At 39.0% G+C, this 19,975-nt stretch overlaps 1 protein-coding gene across 3 annotated transcripts in view; it reads left to right on the top strand.

Annotated features, from left to right (window-relative positions):
- The first annotated feature begins 1,199 nt into the window (after positions 1 to 1,199).
- Positions 1,200 to 19,975, top strand: part of LOC111164045 (guanylate-binding protein 1) — a 39,874-nt gene continuing 21,098 nt past the window's right edge. The window contains exons 1-10 of one of the 3 annotated variants that reach the window (XM_022553353.3): positions 1,200 to 1,407; positions 1,909 to 2,036; positions 4,234 to 4,343; positions 5,711 to 5,922; positions 6,275 to 6,514; positions 7,559 to 7,839; positions 8,610 to 8,822; positions 9,576 to 9,678; positions 9,977 to 10,158; positions 11,580 to 13,520. In XM_022553353.3, coding sequence (XP_022409061.2) covers positions 1,236 to 1,407; positions 1,909 to 2,036; positions 4,234 to 4,343; positions 5,711 to 5,922; positions 6,275 to 6,514; positions 7,559 to 7,839; positions 8,610 to 8,822; positions 9,576 to 9,678; positions 9,977 to 10,158; positions 11,580 to 11,693 — 1,755 coding nt within the window. In that variant the 5' untranslated portion in view covers positions 1,200 to 1,235 and the 3' untranslated portion in view covers positions 11,694 to 13,520. Of the gene's footprint in view, positions 1,408 to 1,908; positions 2,037 to 4,233; positions 4,344 to 5,710; positions 5,923 to 6,274; positions 6,515 to 7,558; positions 7,840 to 8,609; positions 8,832 to 9,575; positions 9,679 to 9,976; positions 10,159 to 11,579; positions 13,521 to 19,975 lie in introns of those variants that run through there. The other 2 variants (XM_089919905.1, XM_089919906.1) reach the window with 2 other exon arrangements.

A 19,975-nucleotide genomic window follows, 5' to 3' on the forward strand; every position in this document is an offset into this window, starting at 1 on the left:
GTCCCCATATCTTTCGAACCTGGAAATGATTATGACCCCTGTTATATACAAATCAGATAACAGAACTCAACAAGCATAAGGTGCCAATACTGCATTGGAAGTGGATTAGAGTAAAAAGAAACTTTGAATTTGGGAATGTAAAATTATGTGTGATCCCCTCTTTTTGGATGTGGCTTGGACTGAACATTTCCTGGCTCCCATGCCCTGACGCGATGACATTTGCAATGGATATATTATCTGTTGCCAAGCAGTTTCTGTTTTTATTTATCTATCATCTGGATAATCTCTGGGGCATTGGCTATGAAGAAAGGGGGAGAATGGGTCTTTATAACTTTTTAAAAGCTAGCAAGGGAATCCAGACCTTTGCACTGTAAGATTTCAGTTTTTTAAAAGAGGCAAGCAGATGGTGGATTTTTAGCTTCTGTTGAAAATAATCACTTCTAAAATGGAAGAAAATTGTTCTTTATGATGTGGCAAGGCAGAAAAGCAAGAATTTGTTTTAATCTCAGATAGCTTAAACATGTTTTATTGGGGACTCTTTAGGTTACAGAAATTGATGCCCAGAAATTAGAAAATAAATGGTTAAGTATTATTTAAGAAAGGATTTTCACTCACTTTCTCATTCATAAAATGATTACTCATTTAAGTTTTGACTGAAGAACACACATTAATAGCTACATAAAAAATTCTTTAAAAGTAGAGCTTTAAGAAGTAAACAACTGTTATTTGTTAGATAATGCTACATAATGACCTGGCAGGATTTAGTATAATATACTTTGACTGGACCTAAATCAGAGAAAAGCAAGTTGATACAGTGTAAAAGCAAGAAGTGTCATGTAACAAATAGTGGCCATAAAGATTCAATCCGGGGATTCAAAGAGGTAAAAGCTAAGAAATAGAAGCAAGCCAAAACCAGTGGGGAAGCGTCAGACTCAAAATAGCAGTAAACTAGTCTCAGAAAATGGTTTTCCATAAGGCCACCCAATATTTAAGAACCAGTGGGGTAGCCTATAGCAGAACTCTGAAGGGACTAAGACCTATGTTGCTATGACCCTCTTTGCTCTTTTGTCTTTTTTAAACTTCTTCGGAAACTTAGGCCATGCTGCAGAGTAGCACGCCTGCAGGTTGAGGAAGCAAAATGATTTTTCTCTGTTTAAAGTCTAGAAATTCCAGTCTATCCCATCACTTCCCTTGCAGGTCAGGTGACCCCCCTGAACGTGGCCCCAGTGGTTCACATGCCAGAAGCCTTGTGCCTCATCGAGAACACTAATGGGCGACTGTTGGTTAATCCGAAAGCTCTGAAGATCCTGTCTGCCATTCAGCAGCCCGTTGTGGTGGTGGCTATCGTGGGCCTCTACCGCACCGGTAAATCCTACCTGATGAACAAGCTGTCTGGGAAGAACAAGGGTGAGTGGCACCAGGAAAGCCCAGCCGGGTCCCTTCTGTCCACCCACACTCCCAGCGTGCAGGAAGGTGATGTGAGGACAGGAAGTTAGAGATGAGGAGGAATATTGAAAGCTAATGTTTGGGCCACAGATAGTTAATTATCTTCTGGGAGATAAAGGGTTGAGTTCTGTTTCTGACATATCACCTCTTTTTTTCTTAGAAAAATCATACTATTTTCCAATTATAAGGGTAAGACATCATTAAAATACTTCTACATATGTAATTACAAATGATTAAAATTTTAATAGCGTAATATTCTTGCAAAAAAATCCATCAAATTTCCAGCCTACAGTACTTGGTATTCTTATTATCTCATCCCTCTATTGTAATTCAGATCAATACTGGGTTATACTTTCTGCCATATCTTCATCTTGCTTTCCTTAAATGGTAACTCAGTTGTCAAGAAAGTCTCCAATTTCCAGATCCCCTCCTCAATTACACCCTCTCCACTCCCCCTTGCAGGTTTCTCTGTTGGATCCACGGTGCAGTCTCACACCAAGGGCATCTGGATGTGGTGTGTGCCTCACCCTGAGAAGCCAAACCACATCCTGGTTCTTCTTGACACGGAGGGACTTGGAGACATAGAGAAGGCAAGGAACAAGGATTCCTTTTTTTTTTTTTTGCGGTACGCGGGCCTCTCACTGTTGTGGCCTCTCCCGTCGCAGAGCGCAGGCTCCGGACACGCAGGCCCAGCGGCCATGGCTCACGGGCCCAGCCGTTCTGCAGCATGTGGGATCCTCCCAGACCGGGCACGAACCCGTGTCCCCTGCATCCGCAGGCGGACTCTCAACTACTGCGCCACCAGGGAAGCCCAGGATTCCTTTTCAATCAACCTCCTCATTCCTGAACATTCTTTACACAGGGAGATTTCTTTTTGTACTTCTGCTTGACCAGAGTATACCTTTTATCCCCCTCTCTATTTTTAATAGTCAAAGTTTGGAAACCCGAAGTGAGAAAAATATATGTATAAGCCAGAATCATAATTGGGAGGCTGTGCTAACATGGAGATAGGCACTTAACCAAACTGCAGAAAGGTGGTACAAACAAAATCACTGTCACGAGTCTGACCCTGTAGAGGATAGAGATATGCAGTAAGCTTCAGGGCAGCGGGACTTGAGTCCAAATCAGGGTCCTGGCACTAGGAGCTCTCGGACTCTGACAAGCAAGAATAAGTCTCCTCAAATCTTCAGTTTCCCCTTTGATCTCATCCATTTTATCATTTGCACAGGAGTAACGTGGGATTTTTCCACTTCTATGCTGGTAAGTGTCTAACAAGCAGCCCACTGGGGAAGAAAAGCCTTGCTTTGTAGTACTTGCCGGATTTCCAAGTACTCCCATAACAGCTCACTCCAAGCTACCAAAGTCGTCACTAAACTCAGGGCTCAGGAAAGATGTACACAGCCAGCTCTCGTGAGCTGGCTCGAGCACAAAACTGGATCTTTCCCTTGAGCTCTCATTTTTTATGTCTTCATTTTGCCTTTAATTTACCACAATTTAAAATAGTTAACTCCTTTTTTCTTTAGTTTCCTCACCTGTAACATGGAGACAGTAGTTAAAAACTTATCTCGACGGTACCAGGAATCAAAACATGTTTCTGCTCCAGTCCTGCTGACCTGTGCAGAATTATCTCTGATCCATTTTACATTTTAAACATTATCTGAAACCTCAACAAGGGGAAAAAATATGACAGTAGTCTGTGGAGAAGAGGCTCTGGGGCTCAGGCTGATAAGGACTTTACCTTTCTCATCCCTACCAGATTAGATAATCACCTGGAGAACTGTAAGAAATGGCCTCCACGTACAGGGACTGTATATCTTTGTATCTTAGCATCTTCTTTTTTTGTTGTTGTTGCATCTTCTATGTACAGATCCCAGCACAAAGAAGGTGCCCTGGAGCCCAAGGTTGGGGGTATCCAGTTTAGATTACATGTTCTAAAAGAGGGAGAGAACCATTTAGAGGTTTGCATTGAATACACTGAAGGTTCTCCTTTGCAGGGCTCCTGATCCATTCGTGCAGCAGAGAAATACCAAGTCAGTTCAGAGAACTGCCTTATTACCTGTGCAGTTTATTCACATCCTTCACCCCCAGTAGGCTCCTGAATATGTATCCCTAATACATCCCTACTCTTTGAGCAATTCTGGTGCTGAAGCTTAGCTGTATGCTGTCACTTGTCCCATCCCTCTCTCTAAAAAAAAAAAAAGAAAAAGAAAAACGTATCGAACCGTCCTGTATTTAAAAGCTACTCAATAAAATAGATGCATGTATTATGTATACAGACCAACTTTGTTTTACACAATTGAAAATCTTGATTTTAAGCACTCTGGTTACCTTCATGAACTTTGACTATCCATTTTCCAAATACCTAACCAGTTATAAGAGGGACTGATAAGTTAACAAAATGTGGCTTTGTATAAAATTATCAATGCTAATGACAGAACTATTCAAAGCTCATATGTTTCTCACAACCATTTCTGTTCGTCTTGGCTAACATTTGTAAGTCAAGGGTCTTTTTTTTTTTTTTTTGCGGTACACGGGCCTCTCAGTGTTGTGGCCTCTCCCATTGCGGAGCACAGGCTCCGGACGTGCAGGCTCAGCGGCCATGGCTCACGGGCCCATCTGTTCCGCGGCGTGTGGGATCTTCCCGGACCGGGGCACGAACCCATGTGCCCTGCATCGGCAGGCGGACTCCCAACCACCGCGCCACCAGGGAAGCCCAAGGGTCTATTTTTAATAACTGCTCATATGCGAATGCCATGAGACATGACTGAAATTTGTTCTGACTTCTAGGGTGACAAGAAGAGTGACACCCAGATATTTGTACTGGCACTACTACTGAGTAGTACCTTTGTATATAATACTATGAACACAATTGACCAGAGGGCTATCGACCTCTTGCAGTATCCTTTTGTTGTCCAGGATGGCACCAAAGCCAGAGAGAACTGCTTTATTCACCAGCTATGTTCATGAGTCCTTGTGTATCAAACACAAAAATGAAAACATTGTAAACATTAAAAGGACAAGACAACCCTCAGAATGGGAGAAAATATTTACAGATGAAGCAACTGACAAAGGATTAATCTCCAAAATATACAAGCAGCTCATGCAGCTCAATATCAAAAAAACAAACAACCCAATCCAAAAATGGGCAGAAGACCTAAATAGACATTTTTCCAAAGAAGATATACAGACTGCCAACAAACACATGAAAGAATGCTCAACATCACTAATCATTAGAGAAATGCAAATCAAAACTACAATGAAGTATCACCTCACACCAGTCAGAATGGCCATCATCAAAAAATCTACAAACAATAAATGCTGGAGAGGGTGTGGAGAAAAGGGAACCCTCTTGTTCTGTTGGTGGGAATGTAACTTGATACAGCCACTATGGAGAACAGTATGGAGGTTCCTTAAAAAACTACAAATAGAACTACCATATGACCCAGCAATCCCACTACTGGGCATATACCCTGAGAAAACCATAATTCAAAAGGAATCATGTACCACAATGTTCACTGCAGCTCTATTTACAATAGCCAGGACATGGAAGCAACCTAAGTGTCCATCGACAGATGAATGGATACAGAAGATGTGGCACATATATACAATGGAATATCACTCAGCCATAAAAAGAAATGAAATTGAGTTATTTGTAGTGAGGTGGGTTGACCTAGAGTGTGTCATACAGAGTGAAGTAAGTCAGAAAGAGGAAAACAAATACCGTAGGCTAACACATATATATGGAACCTAAAAAAAAAAAAGGTTGTGAAGAACCTAGGGGCAGGACAGAAATAAAGACACAGACGTGGAGAGTAGACTTGAGGACATGGGGAGGGGGAAGGGTGGGCTGGGATGAGGTGAGAGAGTGGCATGGACATATATACACTACCAAGTGTAGAATGGATGGCTGGTGGGAAGCAGCTGCATAGCACAGGGAGATCAGCTTGGTGCTTTGTGACCACCTAGAGCGGTGGGATAGGGAAGGTGGGAGGGAGATGCAAGAGGGAGGGGATATGGGGACATATGTATATGTATGGCTGACTCACTTTGTTATACAGCAGAAACTAATGCACCATTGTAGAGCAATTATACTCCAATAAAGATGTTGGGGAAAAAAAGGGGCAAGAAAAAGAGTCCTTTTATTTACTGATGAAATGAGGATTGGTTATAACCCAAAGGGAATATAAAAGTATAGGAAGGCATGGAATTAAATATGGTTTAGACACAGTTCTATTTCCAACAGTTTTCCTTAATTGCATCTCAGCTATGTGACAGAACTGTCAAATCTGCTCAGAACAGTTACCTCACCTGATCTTGATGGGGCAGACAATGCACCTGACTTTATGAACATCTGTCCAGACTTAGTGTGGACTGTGAGAGATTTCTACCTTGACCTGGAAGCAAATGGGCGACTCATCACAGCAGATGAGTACCTGGAGAATTCATTGAGGCCAAAGCAAGGAAACAGGGACTTCAGTTTTGGAAAGAGGGAGAAAAGTAGCACAAGAAATTATCTCTTGTGTGTTGCTGGTTAAAGTTATAGTTTCCTATATTTACTCAGCTGACTAAATCATCACATAAATAATTAATACTATTGATTTAAAGTGAACTAATACATTCAATATTAAATTGTATTACTCCCTTGTTCTTGGAGCAAATTACTTTTCCATTTTCCTTTCTCTGATTGATCACGTTTTAAGTTTTTGCTTAGGGTTTGTGAAAATGTAGTGAAATAAATAACAGTAGGTAGAAAGCACATTTATTTGTGGGAAAGAGATTAAAATGAAAGTTAACCCTATACTAAATAATTCTATTTTTCCTTCCTCAGGCACCGATCAACATCTTCAAAATTTTAATTTGCCCCGTCTGTGTATACAGAAATTCTTTCCAATAAAGAAATGCTTTATTTTTGACTTGCCCACTCATCGGAAAAAGCTTGCCCAGCTTGAGACACTGCATAATGATGACCTGGATCCTGAATTTGTACAAGTGGCAGATTTCTGTTCCTACATCTTCAGCCATTCCAAGACTAAAACTCTTTCAGGAGGCATCAAGGTCAATGGATCTCGTGAGTACTTCTTCAAGGATTTTCCTTCAATCCAAAATAGAGAATGGGAGCACTGCTGTAGTTTTCTCCTTCCACTATTGAAATTACATAATCAGCTACTACCAAGAAAACCATATGTATCATATTTATTAAATTCAGGTGAGTACCAAAAATATTTCTAGGATTTTTTAGCAATGCTTGCAAAGTAAGATAAATTAGGAATATAACCTGATGAAAAGGTCCGGTTAAAAAAGTTCTACCTATAAGTGGTCCACTGTTGAACTAGACTAACCCACATGGGTTGGCAGCATTTGTTCTACTGATATTATGGATACTCATTATGCCTTTGATAGGCAGAAGATGAGGAAAACACATACATTCTCTGTATAAATAGAATGTGCTTGATACAAGCATTAAACAAGCAGATGCCCAAGTTGTCTAGAACCCTTAAAGAAATCTAAGCAGACTTCTTGGTCCAGTTGTTCCTTAAATACTCTATGTCTTGGAACTTTGTCAGTTATTGCTACGCGCTAAAGGGAAGTTGAGTGCAAACAAAAATAGCTAAGGACAAGGAAGACAAACAGGAATGTTCCAACAAAGGGTAAGGTGAGCTGGTCTAATTGGCCTCCTTTGTGATTTTTACAATGAGGGTAACACTCATACCAGCTTTACAGGTTGAAGTGGAGGAGAAAATGGAATTCTGAAGGAAACAGAAACCTGAGGAAGAGAGAAAGAATGGGAAGTATAAAGAGGCAAAAGGTCTATAGTATTCTAATCAAATGAATACACACAATTTTATATAACCATTTCCTCATTTCTCAATGAGAAAATGATGAAATGTGGATCATCACGTAGATCTTGAACTTTCCTCTTTGAACACTTTCTTTTCTCAAAGAATTAAAGATCTGTCTTCTTGGTCACATAATTTCCCAAAGGAACTTATCTGGGCCACATGAACACTGTGCAGGAGGCTGAATACGCTAAATTAACATTCTCAGAATTACTCAGTTCAGAGCATGTCCCTTTTCTCTGCAAATAATTCAAGCATCTCTTCCTCCTGTGAAGATCTAGAGAGCCTGGTATGGACCTATGTCAATGCCATCAACAGTGGGGATCTGCCCTGCATGGAGAACGAAGTTCTGGCCTTGGCCCAGATTAAGAACTCAGCCGCAGTGCAAAAGGCCATTGCCCACTATGACCAGCAGATGGGCCAGAAGCTGCAGCTGCCCACGGAAACCCTCCAGGAGCTGCTGGACCTGCACAGGGTCAGTGAGAAAGGGGCTATGGAAGTCTTCATGAAGAACTCTTTCGAGGATATAGACCAAGGGTTCCAGGAAAAATTAGAGGTAATTAAGTTTTATTGCTGTAGTTCATGGGGCTTAGGGGCAATATAGGCAAGGTATTGCTATGAGGCAAAAATGAGGCAAAATGAGGACTTAATTAAGAGAAACAATTCTTACTAGACTGAGAGACAATGACTATCACTATGTGACCAAGATATCACTATTATTCTGAAAACAAACAAACAAAAAACCAAACAAATAAACATGTAACTACTCTGGACCCTATAGATTCTGAAACTTTTACATGCAGACAACTCAACTTACTATGTTACACCCATGGACTAATTTTTTTTAAGTAGTCTTATCCCTTAAAAAATGTATTCATAAAGTACTAATTAACTTTCCTTTTTTATTAATCAAGCATACAGAATTGCCAAATGGATCTACTAAAATATTATGTCTCTAGGTTTAATAGCACACACTCATCCATTCTACCTCATTGGGAATCCCAGCCCAGTATAATACTGGGATGGTTGTAAAACAGTAGGTTGCATTTAAAATTAGGGCATGAGGCTAGAGATCTGCAGTTTGAAGATCCTATCTAAAGCAGAAAAAGCCAAAGAATGGGGTTCCAGGAGATTTCAAAAACAAAAGTAAAGTCATTTTTCTACAGTGTATCACCCTTGGAACTTTTCTAGGTTTGGTAGGGAGGATATAGTATTGCTTGTAGTCCTTGAATTTACAGAAAAAATACAGAGATTCTTTTTGTAAGCCATTTCTAAAAGTACTGTAGTGTTGCTAACACCTTTTCCATGGGGCTTTTTCCCTTTAAGACCCTGCTAGAAGCCAAACAGAATGACTTTTGTAAACGGAATTTGGAGGCATCACTGAATCGCTGTTCAGCTTTACTTCAGGATATTTTTTGTCCTCTAGAAGAAGATGTGAAGCAAGGGATTTATTCAAAACGTGGGGGGCATCGTCTCTTCCTTCAGAAGAGAGAAGAGCTGAAGGCAAAGTACTATCAGGCGCCCAGGAAAGGAATACAGGTATCCCTAGTTTTATGTATTAATTATGGGGAATTGCTAGGGGTCTTTTTTTGGACAGGAAGAATGAGAGCTCTGGTATTAAACTGAACTATCACCATAGTCACCAGACTTTTATCACAACCTTCAACACTCATTGCAAAAAAGGGACTTTTTTGGTTACACAGTACAGAATCCCAATAATTGAACTAACTTAAGAAAATAATTCACTGGCTCACATAAACTAAAGGCAAAATGTTTAAATTTAGTTGTAAGTGTAGATATGTTCAAGAGTTTAACATAATCAGTTGATTACATGTAACAATGTAATCAATTTTCCCCTTTCCTTTTTCTTTCCAATCTCAACTCCAGCTTTCTGTTCTGTTTTCCTCACCATTGGCATCATTCTCAGGCAGGCTCACCCCACTCGGCAGCAAACATGACACCAACAGCTTGCAGCTTAACTAGTCCTTTGTGCCCTCAGTCTCACAGGAGAGAAAGCATCTTTCCCACCATCCATATCAGTCTTTAAAACACCCAAGCTGCAGTATTTTCCCGCCTGTACCCAAATATTTTGCATCAAGTGGCCTTGGGTACCCTAATAGGCCAGCCTGGAGCTTGTGCCCACCCCTTGACAGAAAAGGCTTGACATAGTTTCACCAAGTACAGACTGAGCACTTCCAGGGAGGAAAAGATGCTGGGAAGAAAAAGAAATAAAGAGGTTTATAACATTTCTAATCATTTCCTAGCTCTAACTGCATTTTTTGGGGTTCCTAGGCTGAGGAAGCTCTGCAGAAATATTTACAGTCCAAGGAGTCTGTGAGTGTTACCATTTGGCAGACAGATCTGGTTCTCACAGCAAGGGAAAAGGAGATGGAAGGTGAGAAGAAAATGGAGAAAAAAAAATGCAAGACAGAAATTCTATACATTTTAAATTAATTTGGCCTGGTTCACCTGGGATCATTAAACGAGAGCAAGAATGGCAAGGATGTGCCATTCTTAGCTCCTCAGCCTATATTTGAATAGGGCATATACCGTCAGCTACAATATGATTACCTGGAGGGGAAATATGACCCCAGGGAATTTTCTCTATGAAGTAGCAGCAATAACAAGTGAGTGGGAGGCAGAAGGAAGGGTACTTTAATCCTAGAGAAGTTTGCCATTTTCTTCCTTTTCAGAGGCACGTGTGAAAGCAGAGTTTATGAAGGCTGAAGAAAAGAGGTTGGGGGCAATTCTAATGCAGCACCAGCAAAGGATGGAGCGGAGGGAGAGACTCCATCGGGAACAAGTGAGACAAATGGAGATAAAAAGATTGTACCAGCAGGCCCTGCAACAGAGGGACCAAGAACGTCGGCTCAAGGTACTCATCAATTATTTCGTTTCTGGATTTTAATCACATACCCCTCTCTGTACTGATGAAAGCACGAAGCAGTGACAATGTGGGAGAGGCAGCATAATATTGTGGCTCAGGGCAAGGACTCTGGAATCAGACAGCCTGGGTAAAAAAGCCAGCTCCACTTCTTATATTATAAATATATTACATATATTATAAATATATAAATATGTTGTTTGGAGATGGTTATAATACCTATTTTATAGGGCTATTTTGATACTTAAATGAGTCAATATTTGTGTTTAGAATGATGCTTGGCACAGCATAAGCACTATTAATTTGTTAAGCAAAATCCAAGGATATTTCTAACCCACGGTAATTAGTCTTTTTTGTTATCTTGTTAATTGCTCTAGCTAGTCGTTTCCACTGGTCATAGATTACCTTGCTAAATTAATTTCATATTACTGTGTTTATGCCCCTTTCCCTTCCTTAATTGTCACTGGTTCTGAAAGCCTTTAACTTGTTTCATCCAGTCCTCTACTATTATTATCGCTCAATTAACAGTAGTTCTTATTTACCAAGCACTGTACACACATTCTCTAATCTAATCTATTCACTGTGAATCACAACCATTATGTCCTTATTTTTCTGATTAGAAAAATTAGGTTCCAAAGAGATAACTAAATGCCAATATCATACATCCTAGCAAGTTATCAAAACAGCCTTCCCAGTGAGTGAGATCTACAATGCTTTCGTTTCTACAAACCTAGTCTGAAATTCTTATGTGAACACGCTTATGAGACTAAGGACACCCTCCTCCTCCTCCAGGGTGGCTGATCTACCTGTAGGTCCTTGTTTTCCAGACACTGCTCCAAGACAATTTTGAAATTACAGACCTGCACTGAAGGACAGTATTTTCAACCTGGTGTTTCTGATCTCCCCACACTGTCCTTCTACTTTTACCCCATAACTGTGGAGACATGAAACAAATTCCCTTATCTAAGGCTCAGACTCCTCACCTGATTGTGGATATCACCTAGACACCTAGTTGTTGTATCAATCTCTCCTTGTAATACTAGATCTGACATTCCTCTGTGTATACATGAGAATTGAAGTCAAGATGTGACTCAGATTCCCTAAGGACAAACGGGGAAGGGGCCTTAGGATGTAATTCTTGGAACACCAATAGTTCAGGGATTGAGAGATGAGGATGTTTCTGTAGCTAGATAAAGAAGCATGGAAGAAGAATTACACAAGTAGAAAACCAAGTGTGAGACGTAAAATGGACATGAACAGAAAGGAGGAATCAGGGTCTGTCTTTTGTTACTGATTGATTAAAATAACTAAGGGAAAGTCAATGATTTGGGTTCCTTCCCTCCCCCCTCCTCCTGCAGAGATCTGGACATTACGTTTTGCTAAGCTCTTTGGTTTTATGTATCACTCTTTAGGAGGAGGCTGAAAAGCTCAAGGAGAGATTCCAAGCTGAGAGCAGAAAACTTCAGGATGAGATCCAGCATCTCCAGAGGAATGACTCACCAGATGATACATGTATCTTACTCTAAAGAACTAAACACTAGAACTTCATTTTCTTGTTCACTTTCACTGAAGACACAAAGGAACAAGAAACTATAGAACTTGAGACAATCACCATTTAAATAAACTTCATAATAATTATATTGAACTTTTGTATTGAGTTATAAGGTTATGATGCTCATAATTGGTAAAACGTGCATTTCACTAATTTCAATAGTTTAAATGTTGTTTGCTTCCTTAAAGAGATTATGACTTGTATTATAAGGGACATATTATCATTGCCGCTATTGGCAGTGATATTGGGCAGGATCTATAAAGGGAAACTTTCTCTTGTACACCAATACCACCCCTCTAATTTTCCATATTTGTCTCAGTGGGGATTGGAAGAGACCTGGGAGGGTGTTTCTACAATAAACTAAGTCACATGGAATTTGCCCAGTGACTTGGACTCAGGTGGGCATCACTCCTGCCAAGTGGTTTTGTGCTGGATGCCATCAGGGAGAGGCACTGATGATAAAACACACACAAAAAGACTAACCAAGCTTCGTAGTGGAGACGTGTGTGGTTCTCAACTGGGTGGAGGCTGCTCAGTCTATGGGCAATTATATGACTCCTGGTCATGGTCAGTAGACAGTCTGCTTAGACTATTCTAAGCTGTAAGCAAATAACATCACAATGAAATAGAGGTGCTCTAGAAGATGGAAGGTACTACCAGCATGGAAATTGTGTCATAGGCTGAAGAGCTAAAGAAGCCTAACCTTCCTGTTATCCTCACCAAGGGCATAACTTAAATAGGACATTATATATTATGAAGCAATTTATATTGGACTTGGTGATTGTGTATCACATCTTTATAATCCTTTAAGTCTGTAAATAAATGGTATAAGGCAGGGGTTCCCAATGCCTGGGCCATGGACAAGTACCAGTCCATGGCCTGTTAGGAACCAGGTCGCACAGCAGGAGGTGAGCAGCTAGCAAGCGAGCAAAGTTTCATCTGTATTTACAGCCACTCCCCATTGCTCGTATTACCACCTGAGCTCCGCCTCCTGTCAGATCAGCGGCGGCATTAGATTCTCATAGGAGCGCGAACCCTCTTGTGAACTGTGCATGCGAGGGATCTAGGTTGCACGCTCCTTGTGAGAATCTAATGCCTGATGATCTGAGGGGGAGCTGAGGTGGTGATGCTAGTGCTGGGGAGTGGCTGAAAACACAGATTATCATTAGCAGAGAGGTTTGACTGCACAGAGACCATAATAAATCAATTGCTTGCAGACATATCAAAACCCTATCAGTGAGTGGCAAGAGAAAACAAGCTCAGGGCTCCCACTGATTCTGCTTTATGGTGAGTTGTATAATTATTTCATTATGTATTACAATGTAATAATAATAGAAATAAAGTGCACAATAAATGTAATGCGTTTGAATCATCCCGAAACCATCCCCCCTCCCCCAGTCCATGGAAAAATTGTCTTCCATGAAACCTGTCCCTGATGCCAAAAAGGTTGGGGACTGCTGGTATAAGGTATGCAAGATAATGTTCCAAAAGATCTCATGGGACTTATTTAATTTTATGCTTGCTTATAGTACTAAAATTAAATGATTTTAATTCTTTGCAATCATATATGAAAGCCTACTGATTTTTATTAAAAACTATGGATTCTGTAAATATATCTGTGTATATATATTTTAACTGTAAATAACCATACAATTTTTTAAAATAACTATACTACTTTGTGTTTTTTTCCTCCCAATAGTTAAAAGTCTATAGGGACTTCTGAATTTCCCTAAAAATATTGAGAACTTTTTTTGAGAATTATTTTAATATTGGAAATAAAACACATTTTCTTATACCTTTCTATTTGCTTTTTGTTTCTTTGTTTTATAAATCCCTAGTGAAATAGGTTTTAAAAGTTATAGAAACATTATACAAAACTCTATTTTGTTTTCCTTAAATTGCTTACTTATTTATATAAGGTGTTTCCCAATTGGATTACATTATAGGAGCTTGAAATTTTTTAGTTGCTCAAAATATGATTTACTATTTAAAGAAGAAAAGCACAAATTTTAACATCTGTCTTTTTTCCTGTTCTTTGCAGAGTATTATTATGATGAATTTCCCATAATCAGATAGGGCCTTGTGCTGTTCAGCTGTATTTCTGGACTTGAACTGAACATCCAAAGGTACCAAAGACCATAACATATTTGGCTGAGCATTTACCTAATAATACTTTATAACTGCCTTTGCAAGCTGTACAATTAATAAAGGAAAAAAATACATCTTAATACCCAAGGAATTGTCATGGTTGAAAAGAACAATATCTTCAAAATAACTATTGATTTCATTACTACCTCTCTTAGAAGAGATTTTTAAAAATTGCAACTAAGCAAAATTAAGTCACTTATCTAAGAGTCCAAGCTTGGTACTGGTAGCTTAGAGTATATTACAAAGTGTCTGATTTCTAGTATAATACTTTTTACTTATATTTTCAGGAAAAAAAATGGCTTCCTTCTTTCTCTTAGAACTTACAGAGGCACGTGTTGCTTTTATCAGTCATCCACAAATATTCTTACCTACCACCTTTCATTGGATGTATAATTAGGAGTGAAATGCACAAGCTATTGGCTACTTATGTTCAACTTTAGTAGTTGATTCCAAATACTTTTCCAAAATACTGAAAATCATCCTTAAAATTATAATGGTTTCTAAAAGCTTTCCAGTAGTAGTATTTTTAGGCCAAAACAATGTATATGTGTTTAATGATTGAGAATTCATAGTAAATATTTATATCTATTTAGAAATTATATACTCATGCAAACTAGTAAAATAATGCGTAGAATGCACTTGGCTATAAATATATGTTTCTGATTCAACAGACTCTAGATAACATCCCCAAAAAAGGAGGAGCATGATGGAGGAGAGTGGAGGAGAAAAAGAAGAGAACAAGGCAGGAGAAGGAAAAGTGAGGTAAAAGGAGCAAAGGATGCTGATTCTGCCAAACTTCTCTGAAATATGCTGGGCATGTACTCTCAGCAAAAAGTGGGTACCACTGTAAAAATAACAGCTCTCCTGTTACAAGGAATTGATGTTTTCCTTCAGGCTGCATCATTCCTCCCACAGTTTGGGGAAGGATTTTTCCTGAGTAGTGGTCCAATCAGTGACCTAACTCTGATGTTGAGGTTGGGGATGGAACAGCTCAAGTAATATGAGGGAAGTCCATCTAACAACTAGTATCCAGGATGTCCTGGGACCTTGAATCCTTCAGAGGGCACTTGTGGGAACCCTAGATCAGGCAATTCAGAGGCACTTACTGGTCTTAGACTATGCTGTGTCTATTAATTCTGTTTTATCAACACAAGTGCTGGTTTTGAAGGCATTGGAGCTATAATAATGACAAATAGGCAAAATGCAAATCAATTGCTTTTGATAGCATAGTTTGATTGACCGGATGCCAAAGTCACAAATTTGAAAATTTCTTAACCTAAAATGAACTAGCCTTGAAAAGTTTTGGAAATGTATAATGGATACTTTCAAGTTTATGATAGTCTACTCACATACATATTCAACATTTGGAAATAGATGTCACAGGTAACAGAGGACGCCAAATTATCTAACTATTGTTTTAATTTCACAGATTGGATCTTAGGACCAAGGGTGTAGATGCTCTTTCCAATTGGCCTCACTTGAGAGGCACCAAATATGTTTCTATGGAATGGAGTTAGGGCAAAATGAGAAACAATCAAGACTCCAGGGCTGTATCTGCAGTAGTGCTTATGATCACCATTGATGATGTGGCTTGAAGTGAATATGCTCAGTTAGTGGTAGAAGAAGAGAAAAGGTAGAGTCAGCTCAACCTGTGTTGAGGGACAAGGAACAGAAGGAAGATCAGTGCCTCTCAGGGAGGGACAGAAGACAGCCTTTTGTCTTTTTTCACATTCACAAATACATGATGCCATGTCTAGGATACTTTCTTTTATCTATGTGTCTATCCTACAAATATGAAATCTTCATAATCACCTTACTCCCCCCAACAACAGTTTAAATTTTCATTGGGATTACATTGAATCCATTAAAAAATATTTCTATCAGCTCTGCTTTGAAATCTCTGTATTTACATCCATTTTGAAACTTTTTTACTGAGTAAAGAAATTTGAGTTGACATTGTTTTTTTATTCAGTACTTTAGAAATGTTTTTCCACTTTCCCTAACTTGCACAGTTTCCAGAAAGAAGTTGTTCACCTTCTTACTCTTGTTTTTCTGTATGTAGTGTCTGTTTTTCTTGTAGCCTTCAAGATCTTTTATGTTTAGATTTCATTATTTTGCCTATGGTGTGTTTTTCTTTGTATTTATCCTACTTGGGTTTCTCTGAACTTCTGAATCTGTAGTGTGCTTTCAGTAATTTTAGAAAGTTCCCTTTCCTTTCCATTTTCTAATATTACAATTACATGTATATTGTTTTGATATTGTTTTGTGAGATGTGCTGAGCTACTCGTTGCTCAGTTATTTCTTTCACTCCTTGAATATCTTCATGGTTCAGTTTGGTTAATTTCTATTGACCTATCTAAAGTTCTCTGATTCCTTCCTCCACTGGGTACTCATTCAGTCATCCGTTAAACCCATTAAAGGACTTCTTCATTTTCACTTACAGCATTTCCATCTGACTCTACTAATAGTTTCCACATCTCTGCTGAAAACTCACATCTGTTCACTGTGTTCATCTTTCCACTAGATCCTTTAACATAATAATTATAGTGATTTTAAAAGCCCTGTCTGATGGTTCCGATACTTGGTCTATCTCTGTTTCTGCTGCTTGTTTTATTTCTTCACAATGGATACTTTTCACTTCATTTTTTTCTGTGTCTCATAATTTTTTATTGAATGCTGGCCATTGTGTAAAAAACAGTTGAGATTGAAATAATGTTTATGCTTAGAAATGGGTATGTCTCCTTTCTGTTAAGATGTTTGTGGTGACCATTTATTTAATGTAGTTATAATTCAGTTGGATATGGGTTTTGTTTTTTCTACAGCTAACTTCAGTGTACCACAAGCCTCAAATTTCTCCAGTGGAGTTCTATAATTACACTGTTCTTTATATAAAGCCTGGAGTGCCAGAAAGTTTGTCTCAGTATTGCTGTTCCACTCCCAGTTTTAGCAGACCCTGAACACTGGTGTCACATGGGTCTTTTATTTCTTTATGATCTTATTCCTATCACAATGATGGGCTGCTAGTACCTGTAACTCAGTTCAAGGTTCCTGGTGAAAGCATGGGTCATCTCTGTTCTCCAGGTACTGCTGTGCAACCTCAAACCATGAAATGCCCAACCTGCCTGTCCCACCAAGGGGGCTCCCTCATTTCTCCTGCCCTACATTTAATATTTTTCTGTGAGCACCTGATGGAGGCCAGCTTTTTAGTGTTTTACCAAACTTTGTGTAGCAGGATATTAAATAATGAGACTGTTCCTGTCTGAGTATTTTCGCTAGCTACTGAGTACTCTAGGTTTCAAATTAACCCCCACAATTTCTAAAACAAGGTGCTAGACCATCTTTTCAGGAATTCAACTAACAGAATATGAAAAACTTTATATCAACTAAATGGAGTCCCATTAAATTCTATCATTTTAATAACCCATTTTAACAAATTGTCCTTTACAATACTGTACTCTTACAACTGAACTCTGAACGTAATTTTAAAAGGTATTCTTCCTCAAAACATTTACAAACCATGGAATCTGGAAGAAATAATCCAAATTTACTTTTTCCTCCATTATCAATTAACAAAAAACCTTGTTTACAGTCAAAAAGAACTAACTAGACTTAGATTATTCTTCTCTAGAAACCCGTCTTTATAGCATCATAAACAATATTAAAAATAAAACCAAAAACACAAGAGATAAGGGGAGCTTCTTGGATCCAGGTAGGTGATAAAGGACTGTTATTATTCAGGCTTGGGTCATGTGCCCACCCTCCTTCTACATCAGTCTCTGTGTCTCAGGAAGTACAGGGCCACTATACTTAGCCCACCTTGGGTTCAACTCTCAAAATGGCCAAGATTGTTTCAGGACTCATTAAAAAAAATCTGTCTTTGATATATTGTTGCATATATTTTTAGAGTTATAACAGAATTTTCACCTCTAAAAATTGTATGATTATATTTTACAAGATGAGCTCATGCAACCCAACTAGAGACTATATTTTTCTAGCTACGCTTGCAGCTTGGTATGGCCATGTGATTAAGCTTCACATGAAATATAAACAACAGGGAGATCAGCTGGGTGCTTTGTGACCACCTAGAGGGGTGGGATAGGGAGGGTGGGAGGGAGATACAAGAGGGAGGGGATATGGGGATATGTGTGTATGTATAGCTGATTCACTTTGTTATAAAGCAGAAAATAACACACCATTGTAAAGCAATTATACTCCAATAAAGATGTTAAAAAAGAAAAGTATATGTATGTCACTTCTGGATCTGGATGAGAGAACTTTGAACTTTCACTCTGTGAATCCCTTTTTCCTTCCTACTGCCTGGATCACTAACGTGGCAGCAGTCAAACTTTGATCTTGCCGATGAATACTATGACTTGATGGGTACAGAAGAGCAGTATGCAGGGAAGCTGCATCCCTGAATGATCTTGTGGAGCAAAGTTTCCACTCAAGCCAAGAGCAGAAGGACTATAACATGTCTTCTAAGCCAGCAGTCCTTTTTTTTGGCACCAGGGACCGGTTTCGTGGAAGACAATTTTTCCACAGGCGCGGAGCGGGGAATGGTTCAGGCGGTAATGTGAGCAATGGTTCAGGCCGTAATGCGAGCGATGGGGAGTGATAGGGAGCAGCAGATGAAGCTTTGCTCGCTCGCCTGCCACTCACCTGCTGTGTGGCCCGGTTTCTAACAGGCCGTGGACTGGTACTGGTCCAGGGCCCGGGGGGTTGGAGACCCCTGTTCTAAGCTGTAGCAACCGCCTCCTAAATGAGCTCTTTCTCCAGTGAGCTCTTTTTTCTCCCTCTTTTCCTGCAATCAGAGTGATGCAACAAGCACAGCTCTGAGCATGCTTGATAATCTTCAAAGACTGCCTGCCTCTGGAATAAAGTCTATGACCTAGGCCACAGTTGACCTTTCAACTTCATCTTCAATGAGCCCATCAGCTACAGTGGACTTCAAGTGATGTGCAGCATTTACTCACTACCATTATATATTTGCTCATTCCCTTCCTTTAAAATACATTTCCTCTAATCTCTCTTTGATGAAATCTGAGTCATCCTTCAAGATACAGCAGAAATTACACCTCCTTATGAAGCCATCTATAACCTTTCCAAATATAATTGTTGCTTTGAAATAGACTCAAATATTTCATTTGTTACATTATGTTAGCACTGATATCTTCTCACTTTATTTTATACTATTTTCCCCCTTCAAGGTATAGTTTCACCAAGAGTGAGAAATTTGCTTTAAATGCCCAGTAAATATGGGTCTCCAATTGGATTACATGTACCAGTAAAATGTAAGTTCAAGTGTTGCAGGCAAAGATAGCATTGCTCAATTTTAATAATCCCAAATAAAGACAATTGAAAACATTGATCAGTGTGGCAGCCACACTGGCCATCTCATGGTTTTCTGAGCACACCAAGCTTGTTTTCACCTCCGCAACCTGCTGTTCTCCTGCCTGGAACACTATTCCACTTTATCTTCAAATGGCTTACCCCCTCACTTCAGTTACAACTTTTAAAAATATTGCTTCCTCAGAGAACCCTTATCTGACTAACATAGCTAGAATATCCACCTCCTCTGTCCATTACCCATTGACTTGTTACCATTCTTTATCTTCACCTGAAATTTTATATGCATGTACTCATCCATGTAAACACACACATATTCATATACTAATTTATTATTTGAATAAGTATATTTCCTTTGCATGTTTTTCTCATAAACCTCTCTCTCTTTTCATGATTGTAAACACTTCAATATCTGGGACCATGTCACAATCTGTACCTACTGCAGGGATTAGCATACAATAATTACTCAATATATGCCTGTCAAATTGAATTGAATCAATATAGTGCTCTTCACATTTATTATTCATTTACCTGTGTTGATTTTTTTAATTGACTAAAAGATTAAGCAGTTCATCTTTGCAGGTACATACTAAGTGCTAAAATAGTTTAAAAAAAGAAATACAGCTTTCAGTTTACTGCCATTGTTGCTTGGAAGATTCATTCTGGTAGCATACATATGTAGCAACACTTTGAGGTAGATATTGAGTAAATATTTTTATTGCCAACTTTGAGTTAAGGAAATTGAAAATCTACATTGATTTT

Source organism: Delphinapterus leucas, chromosome 1 (assembly GCF_059928025.1).
Source record: "Delphinapterus leucas isolate spDelLeu-1000000601 "Yukka" chromosome 1, BTC_Dleu_Yukka2, whole genome shotgun sequence".
Lineage (NCBI taxonomy): Eukaryota > Metazoa > Chordata > Mammalia > Artiodactyla > Monodontidae > Delphinapterus > Delphinapterus leucas.